Below are 12,509 nucleotides of genomic sequence, written 5' to 3'. Positions count from 1 at the left end.
TTGAGGTTTAGATTGTGAGATTTAGGATGTGGACTTGTTTGTCTAATTAACATGAATGCTAGTGAGTGAGTTGTTACTCTATACTTACCGTGCTGACACATTGGTTGTGAAGTTGGCACAGTCTTTGCTATATATGAGCTTGGTGGTACCAGTGATGTCCTCCCACTGGGCTGGGGCTGTGCCACCTGGAGATAAGGAAGAGAGATCAGTTACACAAAGACATAGGGAGGAGGAGAAAAAGCAGCCCATTCTCTAATGGAATACGCCAGGTACCAGATTAGTTTGGAGCTGGCGAAATGTGAACGCTATACCGTCCACTAGGAGCAACATGAGTGCCTACTGCCTTCTAGTAGACTTGTGGCTTACTAGGGCATTGTGGACAGGGATGGCCGCAGACTCCGGCTCCGAAGGTCACGTGTTTAATCCTAGTCCTAAGCCTTTTCCAAACCTTAACCCTAACCTTAACCATTCGGAATTAATGCCAAAACTTAAGTTTAACCATATCCCTAATGCTAACCTTAACCATTCGGAATTAATGCCTAAACTTAAGTTTTAGTTTCACTTTTGAGGAATTTGACTGACAGCTAAAATATGGCACCACATGGCGTAATTAAAACGTCAAGTCATGGTGTAATTCTGTGACAGTTAAATTATTGCAACACCTGGCGTAATTAAAACGTCAAGCCATGGCGTAATTCTATTACTGCAGTTATGCCATAGGTTGGCGTTTAAATTGGAGGTTGGGTTGAGAAAAAGGTACATTAAACATGCAATCATGTTAATTAGACACACAAGTTCACATCCTAAACCTCAATCAGCAGGAGTGTGGAGTTCTAAGAGAGACTGTATCTCAAAAACAAACATGTCCATAATAGAGCAGTACGTCATTTTTTAGGTTTGTCCACAAGTTTGCGCCTATACTGGCAATAACTAGGAACCCTGTGAGGTGAGATGGCAGGCGTGCCAATTGCCAGCAAGGTTTTTCAATGGGATCGCTCCATAGGGGGAGCCTGGTGCTCAATAGGGGGAGCATGGGCAACTGAAATGTGTGACCTTTTCCAGGAAAGACTATGTAGGTTAAGAGATAGAGAATGAAATTCATTTGATCCTCTATTGCCCTTTCTACCACGATTATACGCTTGTCTTTATTCCAGAAAGCCCTCCAGATATACCCTGGCATTATGTGGCTGAGCGATGAGGAGAAACTGAAAAGTTTTTTTGTCCTTTGTGCATTTCCGCTTGCTGAATTGTTAGATAAAGCCTGGAATAAAAGAAAAGGCAACCTATAATTAAATTATAAAAATATTTAGCTCCAGACATATAGCAAAGTGCACGTATGTACAGTGGGGAAAAAAAGTATTTAGTCAGCCACCAATTGTGCAAGTTCTCCCACTTAAAAAGATGAGAGAGGCCTGTAATTTTCATCATAGGTACACGTCAACTATGACAGACAAATTGAGGAAAAAAAATCCAGAAAATCACATTGTAGGATTTTTAATGAATTTAATTGCAAATGATGGTGGAAAATAAGTATTTGGTCACCTACAAACAAGCAAGATTTCTGGCTCTCACAGACCTGTAACTTCTTCTTTAAGAGGCTCCTCTGTCCTCCACTCGTTACCTGTATTAATGGCACCTGTTTGAACTTGTTATCAGTATAAAAGACACCTGTCCACAACCTCAAACAGTCACACTACAAACTCCACTATGGCCAAGACCAAAGAGCTGTCAAAGAACACCAGAAACAAAATTGTAGACCTGCACCAGGCTGGGAAGACTGAATCTGCAATAGGTAAGCAGCTTGGTTTGAATAAATCAACTGTGGGAGCAATTATTAGGAAATGGAAGACATACAAGACCACTGATAATCTCCCTCGATCTGGGGCTCCACGCAAGATCTCACCCCGTGGGGTCAAAATGATCACAAGAACGGTGAGCAAAAATCCCAGAACCACACGGGGGGACCTAGTGAATGACCTGCAGAGAGCTGGGACCAAAATAACAAAGCCTACCATCAGTAACACACTACGCCGCCAGGGACTCAAATCCTGCAGTGCAGACGTGTCCCCCCTGCTTAAGCCAGGACATGTCCAGGCCCATCTGAAGTTTGCTAGAGTGCATTTTGATGATCCAGAAGATGATTGGGAGAATGTCATATGGTCAGATGAAACCAAAATATAACTTTTTGGTAAAAACTCAACTCGTCGTGTTTGGAGGACAAAGAATGCTGAGTTGCATCCATACCTACTGTGATGCATGGGGGGTGGAAACATCATGCTTTGGGGCTGTTTTTCTGCAAAGGGACCAGGACGACTGATCCGTGTAAATGAAAGAATGAATGGGGCCATGTATCGTGAGATTTTGAGTGAAAACCTCCTTCCATCAGCAAGGGCATTGAAGATGAAACGTGGCTGGGTCTTTCAGCATGACAATGATCCCAAACACACCGCCCGGGCAACGAATGAGTGGCTTCGTAAGAAGCATTTCAAGGTCCTGGAGTGGCCTCCAGATCTCAATCCCATAGAAAATCTTTGGAGGGAGTTGAAAGTCTGTGTTGCCCAGCGACAGCCCCAAAACATCACTGCTCTAGAGGAGATCTGCATGGAGGAATGGGCCAAAATACCAGCAACAGTGTGTGAAAACCTTGTGAAGACTTACAGAAAACGTTTGACCTGTGTCATTGCCAACAAAGGGTATATAACAAAGTATTGAGAAACTTTTGTTATTGACCAAATACTTATTTTCCACCATAATTTGCAAATAAATTCATTAAAAATCCTACAATGTGATTTTCTGGATTTTTTTTTCTCATTTTGTCTGTCATAGTTGACGTGTACCTATGAGGAAAATTACAGGCCTCTCTCATCTTTTTAAGTAGGAGAACTTGCACAATTGGTGGCTGACTAAATACTTTTTTTCCCCACTGTATATAGGTTATGTGCAGGCCTGTCTCACATTTGAATCTTCTCTTTGTGTCAGATAAACACCTTCCGTTTCATTTTTCTGTGTTTATTTATCTGTATTGTTTTATTTTTGTACTTTTTATTACTGCTCTAGGGTTATTATTATTGCTTGGATAACCTTATCTGCTATTATGTATTGATTTATTTGTCATTCTTTATGCGGTGCGCACTGCGCAGAACACAATTATAATTATCACTGAATTATCACTGTGAACCATTGTAATGTTTGTTTATGTGTCAATTAATCCCGTAAGATATGGGTTGCCAACTGGCGATTTGACACGAAAATAAAATGTAATTCATTCATGCAAGGTGATTTTACTTCACCATATCACTTTGATGGCCATTGTAATGAAGATAATTAACAGTTGCTGAGTATAGTAATGACATTGCTTCTTCTCTGGCATGCAGACCTACATAAATCTGGATTGCACTGTTTTCCCATCTCACAGCTGAGAGACTTCGAATCACTATGTTCAATAAATGTCCTTCTGTCTATGAGGTGTAAATGCAGGCCAACTCATAGTTACTCTAAATAAAGGGAAACTATTAAGCTATTCCTTAAGTAATGCAGTTTCACTGTTGAATTAGTCCACCGTAAGGCCTCAGTCAGGCTTGCTAAAGTGTGACAGACAGTGTTGGCGTACCGATGACACTGCAGAGCAGGCGCAGGCTGGTGGTGTCCCCCTCCCCAGAGTCCCGGGGGCTCTCTCTCCAGGAGGGGGGCAGGGGGATGCACAGGCCGATGGGCCGGTGGAACTTGCGTCGCCGTGGCTCCACAGTCACCACGGGGCTGAATGTTGCCTGGTTACCCAGCAGCTTGGCAACCAGCTCATCTGGGACTGGTTGGGCCTGATGTTGGAGGGGAGAGGATGTGGTGGATGAGCAATGTAGAGAGAAATAGGAACAGATGGATAGCAATGTAGAGAGAAATAGGAACAGATGGATAGCAATGTAGAGAGAAATAGGAACAGATGGATAGCAATGTAGAGAGAAATAGGAACAGGTGGATAGCAATGTAGAGAGAAATAGGAACAGATGGATAGCAATGTAGAGAGAAATAGGAACAGAAGGATTGCAATGTAGAGAGAAATAGGAACAGAAGGATTGCAATGTAGAGAGAAATAGGAACAGAAGGATAGCAATGTAGAGAGAAATAGGAACAGATGGATAGCAATGTAGAGAGAAATAGGAACAGAAGGATTGCAATGTAGAGAGAAATAGGAACAGATGGATAGCAATGTAGAGAGAAATAGGAACAGAAGGATTGCAATGTAGAGAGAAATAGGAACAGATGGATAGCAATGTAGAGAGAAATAGGAACAGAAGGATTGCAATGTAGAGAGAAATAGGAACAGATGGATAGCAATGTAGAGAGAAATAGGAACAGATGGATAGCAATGTAGAGAGAAATAGGAACAGATGGATAGCAATGTAGAGAGAAATAGGAACAGATGGATAGCAATGTAGAGAGAAATAGGAACAGGTGGATAGCAATGTAGAGAGAAATAGGAACAGAAGGATAGCAATGTAGAGAGAAATAGGAACAGAAGGATTGCAATGTAGAGAGAAATAGGAACAGATGGATAGCAATGTAGAGAGAAATAGGAACAGAAGGATTGCAATGTAGAGAGAAATAGGAACAGATGGATAGCAATGTAGAGAGAAATAGGAACAGAAGGATTGCAATGTAGAGAGAAATAGGAACAGATGGATAGCAATGTAGAGAGAAATAGGAACAGATGGATAGCAATGTAGAGAGAAATAGGAACAGATGGATAGCAATGTAGAGAGAAATAGGAACAGATGGATAGCAATGTAGAGAGAAATAGGAACAGGTGGATAGCAATGTAGAGAGAAATAGGAACAGAAGGATAGCAATGTAGAGAGAAATAGGAACAGAAGGATTGCAATGTAGAGAGAAATAGGAACAGAAGGATAGCAATGTAGAGAGAAATAGGAACAGATGGATAGCAATGTAGAGAGAAATAGGAACAGGTGGATAGCAATGTAGCGAGAAATAGGAAGAGAAAAGAAGAGCGAATTAGAGATATTTCATTTGTATTTTTAATAAATTAGCAAAAAAACGTCTAAACCTGTTTTTGCTTTGTCATTATGGGGTATTGTGTGTAGATTGATGAGGGAAAAAAACAATTTAATCAATTTTAGAATAAGGCTGTAACCTAACAAAATGTGGAAAAAGTCAAGGGGTCTGAATAATTTCCGAAGGCACTGTATTTACTCTGTTCCATCTAACTGCGCAATCCACTGTCTCATTTTAAAAACTTGATCTCCACTATAAAAAGCATCTACACATTATCTCACATTTCTTTTAGACTAACATTTAATTTTCAACAGGGAGATTTGTATAAACCTTGCTGTCTGTCTCTCCGACATTTGCGACATTGTTTCAATATTCAAATTCGATCTCCAGCTGTCGCATAGTAATGAACGTGTTGGGAGTCGGGACAAGACATAAAGGCAGGCAGCTTTTCTCAGCCAGTCGAAATCATGAATCAGCATAATTTTTATGGATATACACTACCAGTCAAAAGTTTGGACACACCTACTCATTCAAGGGTTTTTCTTTATTTGAATTTTTTTTTTGCATTGTAGAATAATAGTGAAGACATCAAAACTATGAAATAACACATATGGAATAATGTAGTAACCATAAAAGTGTTAAACAAATCAAAATATATTTTATATTTGAGATTCTTCAAATAGCCACCCTTTACCTTGATGACAGCATTGCATACTCTTGGCATTGTTATGAATATATGTAAATCATTATTCGAATATGTTGGTAACCCGTTGTATAAAAGTGATAATGCACTCGAAGCCGGTGTTTGGAGGATAAATTGGCATGGTTTGCTAACAACACCCGTGCCAATATATCCTCCAAACACTGGCTTCTTGGGCATTATCACTTAATTGTACACTCAGTGTACATCGACAATGAAGGTCTGAACCTTTATACATTCATACAAAACAGATATTAAAGAAAAAGGGACTGTTTGACCCAAGGCCCTGTGTAACTAGTCACAGTACTGTACATAAAACATCTCACAATTCAAGTATTCATGTGCAGATTCCCTCGTTCACTTATTTCACTTGATGAATGGGAAGTGATGTTTAGAATACAATAAATGATCTCCCTCGCTACACATTCAAGTGAACTGTCTCACTTAGTACAGCCTTTGAAAAGGTTGCCGTATCTGCTAGCGTAAAGCTATGACTGGGGTTATGAGGCTATAAGGCTCTACATTCACAGCTCTACAGGCTGCATGCAGCACAGCGGATGCCCCAAAGCAGCAGGGGAGATGGAAGTTCCATGCATGGTGAAGTCCATTCTGTGCCATGTTCACTGTAACATACACATATTTCCCTAAAAAGATGAGACTACTACAGTATGTAGGCCAATATGGAGGTTATCCATGGCAAGGGATAAAACCACTCACCACTGTTACGAAATCAAATCTAAACCACTCTCCACTCTGATTATAACAGGCATGCTGCTAAAGAACATTCACTGTAACAAGGTCCCTCTGCATTATGTAACCATGACTATAGCTATAGAACATAACCACAGTAGTGAATGATGCATTAAGCTTTAGGATACTGGCATGCTCATTTGCAAACATTGGTGACTCAATGATGCCCTTTCAAAACAGCCTCAAATAAACTTTGAAGGTTAAAATGCCCACAGTTAAGTGACTACTGTACTACGTGTATGTAGTAAATCTCAATGTTTGTGTGTAGTGTAGAACACAGAAAAAAGGCAATTTCCATATTGACAACAAAAACCAAAAACTCTTGGCAAGGAAAAAAATATCAAATGTGCTGATCAAACCAAATACATATAGCATACATTCAGCTAGATTTGGGTTGGTTACTTTCTAAATGTAGTCCGTTACAGTTACTAGTTACCTGTCCAAAATTGTAATCAGTTACGTAACTTTTGGATTACCCAAACTGAGTAACTTAATCTGATTACTTTCTGTTACTTTTGGATGACTTTTCCCCTTAAGAGGCATTAGAAGAAGACAAAAAGGATCCATCAAACACATTTGGTGTGTCATCATAGTGGTCTCTGACTTATGGTCAGACTCACTCAGCTGAATTAAATGTCATTGAGAAAACAGAAAGGTGTCAATGTATCTTTTCGCAAACATCCTTTCTGAATTTCAAAGTAATCCAAGAAGTAATCATCCATTTAAAAAAAATGATCTATAATCTGATTCCGATATCTTTGCTGGTAATGTAACTGATTACATGTAACTGTAATCAGTCACTCCCCAACCCTGCATATAGCATGCTTGGTCATACAGGCAGGCACTAACGATACTGTCTTCCTCCTGCTTCTTCCTCCTCATTCTCCCATCTCACCTGCAGGCCCAGACGGACTCGCTTGGTGACCGCTGTCTCAGGGAACGTAGCCTGGACCATCGGCACCAGCTTACTGGTGAGCTGACCCCCCTCTGGGCCAATCAGGTCACTCTCCTGCTGGACACGCGACACCACAGCAAAGTAGAGGGGGAAGTCAGTGGAGATGATTCGTCGGATACGCTTCTTCCCAAGCTCCTCTTGGCTCTCCAGATCTAAAGGAATAAACAGGCAGACCGTAATGGTCAATAAGAGTGGGGAATACTGATACAGTACTGATAAGAAAGCACTAATAAACACCAAACAGCCCATTATCAGTGACTGTAATCAGGTCTGACTGAGTTAGTAGAACTTCTCATTCTACTACCTTCATCCATCCCATTGAGGATAGTCTCCAGCACATCGTCGCCGTAACGATTGCGGTGTTCCTTCCAAACAGAGCCATTCTCACTCCTCAGAACCACCAGCTCCCGGTCCCCTCGACCCAGAGCTGCAAAGTGTGGGATCTCCACGATCACAGGCCTGACAGACACACACAGACACACATCAATAGCCGTATGTTTGACACCCCTGAATTAGAGGATACCCTCACCGAAGGTGGAACACAATTAAACAATCCAATTTTTTTCCTGATTACGAAATGCACCTGTCCTGCCTTCAATACTCTACAGTGTGTTTATTCAAGTCCTCACCCTAGGAACTGCATGCTGGCTGGGCCCAGAGAGATGATACGGCTGGCCAGGCCCTCTCCCTCCACCAGGGGTGGAGGGGTGGGGAGTTTCTGGGGCTTGACCAGACGACAGGTGATACGTGTGGGGGCGGCACAAGTCCGTGGAGGGATGATGACACGCAGGCCGTTGTGTCTGCTGCCTCGCATCGAGCCGCCCCGAGCATCCACCATGAAACTCACTAGGAACCTGACAAAAGACATGCCTCACATTATGACACAGTATAATATTGTTTCTATTTTCACTCTTAGAGATTGATTTATGGACAACATAAGGCATTTGTCAGTGTAGGGCTGCAGGCAGGGTAGGACGGACACTGTGTGTACTGACCCTGTGTGTATGGGTTAGGATTAGGGTTGTGTACTGACCCTGTGTGTATGGGTTAGATGTAGGGTTAGGGTTGTGTACTGACCCTGTGTGTATGGGGCTGGCCACGGGACTGACGTTGTCAGAGGTCTCTGTAGCTGGACTGCTGGGGATCAGGGAGTCATCATCATACTCCTTATGTAATGGCATTGGAGTGTGTACCTAACAGACAGACAGAAAAACCTTGTCTCATCGTAGCATTTTTACATTTCTATCACCCTCCACAGGGTTACAGTGATACAAATATTTTCATTAATAATATGGCAAGCCCATGGGATTGAACCTAACCGGTCTGTTCTGTACCTGCTCCATCTCATGCTCCTTTAGGTGGACCATCTCCGGGGAGACACAAGGGATCCTGGGAATGGCAGGCGAGTAGTTGCTGTTGGAGAGAAGAAAACAAGAAGGAGTGAGTAGGGAATATATTCTCATTCCACTTCCCACATCCCAATATAGGTTTAACCCATCAATTCCCCGTTCTTTACAATACCTCCACCCTTTTTTTACTACCAATATACCCCCATTCCCTCTCACTCTAACCCCCTCCATCTACCACCCATCCCAGCCCCCCTACACAGTGCCCAGCCCTCTCTCGTACTCCATAGATTTCTTGGGTGACAGGAAATCGTCATCATGGTCCTTCAAGTCATCCATCTTCATGTACCTGGCTCCTTCCGTCCCCAAAAGCTCCTCCCCTTCAGACAACAACAGCAAGGCCAGAGAGAGAGGACAGACCAGGTCAGATGGGGGTGTAATAGACAGTAGGTGCCCAACAAGATAACTGAAGCATGTGAATCAGCGTTAGAGAGCATAGAATGAGTTCAGTAAATATAACACATGGTTTATATAGTAGTTAGGTTGGTGAGTTAAAGGGATTAGCTACTACACTCCACACACTGTACATGTGTTAATGGGAAGAGATTTAGTGAAGTCACGATCACAGTGAGACCCAAAGGCAGATGGAGAGAGAGAACATGGAGAAAGATAGAAATAAGATGGCCCATACTCTTTGTTCAATATTCATCTCAAATGTGATGTATTCAAATACTTTTCATCAATAAACTGTTTCCAGTAGTTGAATATCTGGAGAACAGCATATTGGATATTTATGGTAAAACATCCCAGATTTCCTTAACATCTGGAGAGTTACAATATGACTCAACATGAACCAAGTCTAAAATAGGACAACATCACTATAGCGATGTCCATTGGGATTTCCCTGTCCCTTTAGACATATTCCACGTCAACATGGACCCAATAGGCAGGATGAAGCTGATTTAAACAGGGTTGAGAGGTTTCTTCTCTCCCTCTGGGAGTCCTGGCTGAGTGACAAAACACACAAAGTACATAGAGTACAAATACATGGACAGACAAGTGGACTGGCACCATAGCGATAGATAGAAGACTCATCATGGATTTTAAAAACAAAAAACAATGTTTTAAGTGAGAAGTAGGGATTGGTCTGAAGTTCACGTGAGCACAACAATGCTCCCGAGTGGCGCAGCGGTCTAAGGTATCTCAGTGCTTGAGGCGTCACTACAGACCCCCTGGTTCGATTCCTGGCTGTATCACAACCGGCCGTGATTGGGAGTCCCATAGGGCAGCGCACAATTGGCCCAGCGTCGTCCGGGTTTGGCCGGTGTAGGCCGTCATTGTAAATAAGAATTTGTTCTTAACTGACTTGCCTAGTTAAATAAAGGTTACATAAAAAATAACAAAAAAATAACATGCCTACTCCACCCATGCTCTACCAAGGTTTTCCAGCACACAGCTTTGACGTACTACAGCAGCTATGCCAAACAATGTGTAGGCAGGTTGCTTAGGATTCAAACCTTCTCAAACTGCCTAATTCATACTCTTAGAGGAGGTGCTCCCACAATAATGGGATTTGTACCGCATACAAGTTCAAGTATTGGATTTTTCACACACCACACTAATCCCATTCCACTACCTTTTCAAGCTTTTTAAAAATATTATATGAAAGCAAGCTTTGCTTTTATACTTACAAGATCATCATGCTTGATTGAGCGAGCTCTTTGTCTTGTATTAATGTAGTGCCTGCCTGTAGTTCCACTTCCTTAAACCTTTATTTTAGCAATTGCAATTTCATAACATATTTTTTGGGTCAGTAGGTGCCCAATATAACAACAGGTGTGTTGGACACAGTCACTCATATATAGAGGTCTATAGAGCGTGTCTGCATTCCTGATTTCTGTAACCGTTAACTTACCTGTGTAATATTGACATGAGCTAAGAAACAATAATACACATTCACAATAGGCCTATATCTAAAAATACATACAGCCTAATTTTATATATATATATCTACAGTACCATTCAAACGTTTGGAAACACCTACTCATTCCAGAGTTTTTCTTTATTTTGACTATATTCTACATTGTAGAATAATAGTGAAGACATCAAAACTATGAAATAAAACACATGGAATCATGTAGGACCAAAAAAGTGTTAAACAAATCAAAATATATTTTATATTTGAGATTCTTCAAAGTAGCCATCCTTTGCCTTGATGACAGCTTTGCACACTGTTGGCATTCTCTTTACCAGCTTCATGAGGTAGTCACCTGGAATGCATTTCAATTAAAAGTTAAAATGTGGAATTTCTTGCCGTCGTAATGCATTTGAGCCAATCAGGCGTGTTGTGACAAGGTAGGGGTGGTATACAGAAGATAGCCCTATTTGGTAAAAGACCAAGTCCATATTATGGCAAGAACAGCTCAAATAAGCAAAGAGAAACGACAGTACATCATTACTTTAAGACATGAAGGTCAGTCAATCCGTAAAATATCAAGAACTTTGAAAGTTTCGTCAAGTGCAGTCGCAAAAACCATCAAGCGCTATGATGAAACTGGCTCTCATGAGGACCGCCACAGGAAAGGAAGACCCAGAGTTACCTCTGTTGTAGAGGATATGTTCATTAGAGTTACCAGCCTCAGGAATTGCAGCCCAAATAAATGCTTCACAGAGTTCACATCTCAACAACAACTGTTCAGAGGAGACTGCGTGAATCAGGCCTTCATGGTCGAATTGCTGAAAAGAAACCACTACTATAGGACACCAATAATAATAAGAGAGACTTGCTTGGGCCAAGAAACACAAGCAATGGACATTAGACCGGTGGACATCTGTCCTTTGGTGTGATGAGTCCAAATTTGAGATTTTTGGTTCCAACCGCCATGTCTTTGTGAGACGCAGGTGAACGGATGTAGGTGAATGGATGTAGGTGAACGGATGATCTCCACATGTGTGGTTCCCACCGTGAAGCATGGAGGAGGAGGTGTGATGGTGCTTTGCTGGTGACACTGTCTGTGATTTATTTAGAATTCAAGGCACACTTAACCAGCATGGCTACCACAGCATTCTGCAGCGATACGCCATCCCATCTGGTTTGCGCTTAGTGGGACTATCATTTGTTTTTCAACAGGACAATGACCCAACACACCTCCAGGCTATGTAAGGGCTATTAGACCAAGAAGGAGAGTGATGGAGTGCTGCATCAGATGACCTGGCCTCCACAATCACCCGACCTCAACCCAATTGAGATGGTTTGGGATGAGTTGGACCACAGAGTGAAGGAAAAGCAGCCAACGAGTGCTCAGCATATGTGGGAACTCCTTCAAGACTGTTGGAAAAGCATTCCAGGTGAAACTGTTTGAGAGAATGCCAAGAGTGTGCAAAGCTGTCATCAAGGCAAAGGGTGGCTACTTTGAAGAATCTCAAATATAAAATATATTTTGATTTGTTTAACACTTTTTAGGTTACCACATGATTCTATATGTGTTATTTCATAGTTTTGATGTCTTCACTATTATTCTACAATGTAGAAAATAGTTAAAATAAAGAAAAACGCTGGAATGAGTAGGTGTGTCCAAACTTTTGACTGGTACAGTATATATATATATATATTGTTTAATAGCAGGACACTGTAAAGTCCATTATTCCTCTTGAAGAGTATGAATTAGGCTGTTTGAGGTTTGAATGCTAAGTAACCTGCCTACACATTGTTTGAAGAACAATAGACAAACATAGCTACTGTAGTAGGTCA

At 41.6% G+C, this 12,509-nt stretch overlaps 1 protein-coding gene across 10 annotated transcripts in view; it reads right to left on the bottom strand.

Moving 5' to 3' along the window:
- Positions 1-12,509, bottom strand: part of LOC121530953 (ankyrin-1-like) — a 70,942-nt gene that overhangs the window by 26,491 nt on the left and 31,942 nt on the right. For all 10 annotated transcript variants that reach the window (XM_045226924.1, XM_045226927.1, XM_045226928.1 and 7 more), the window contains 8 exons: positions 9,042-9,138; positions 8,747-8,825; positions 8,490-8,605; positions 8,042-8,266; positions 7,717-7,871; positions 7,353-7,564; positions 3,611-3,815; positions 89-185 (listed from right to left, as the gene is read on the bottom strand). In XM_045226924.1, the coding sequence (XP_045082859.1) occupies positions 89-185; positions 3,611-3,815; positions 7,353-7,564; positions 7,717-7,871; positions 8,042-8,266; positions 8,490-8,605; positions 8,747-8,825; positions 9,042-9,138 (1,186 nt within the window). The remainder of the gene's footprint in view (positions 1-88; positions 186-3,610; positions 3,816-7,352; positions 7,565-7,716; positions 7,872-8,041; positions 8,267-8,489; positions 8,606-8,746; positions 8,826-9,041; positions 9,139-12,509) is intronic.

The sequence above is a fragment of the Coregonus clupeaformis genome, chromosome 18, assembly GCF_020615455.1.
Source record: "Coregonus clupeaformis isolate EN_2021a chromosome 18, ASM2061545v1, whole genome shotgun sequence".
Classification (NCBI taxonomy): Eukaryota; Metazoa; Chordata; class Actinopteri; order Salmoniformes; family Salmonidae; genus Coregonus; species Coregonus clupeaformis.
This window is presented reverse-complemented; position numbering and strand designations above follow the sequence as displayed.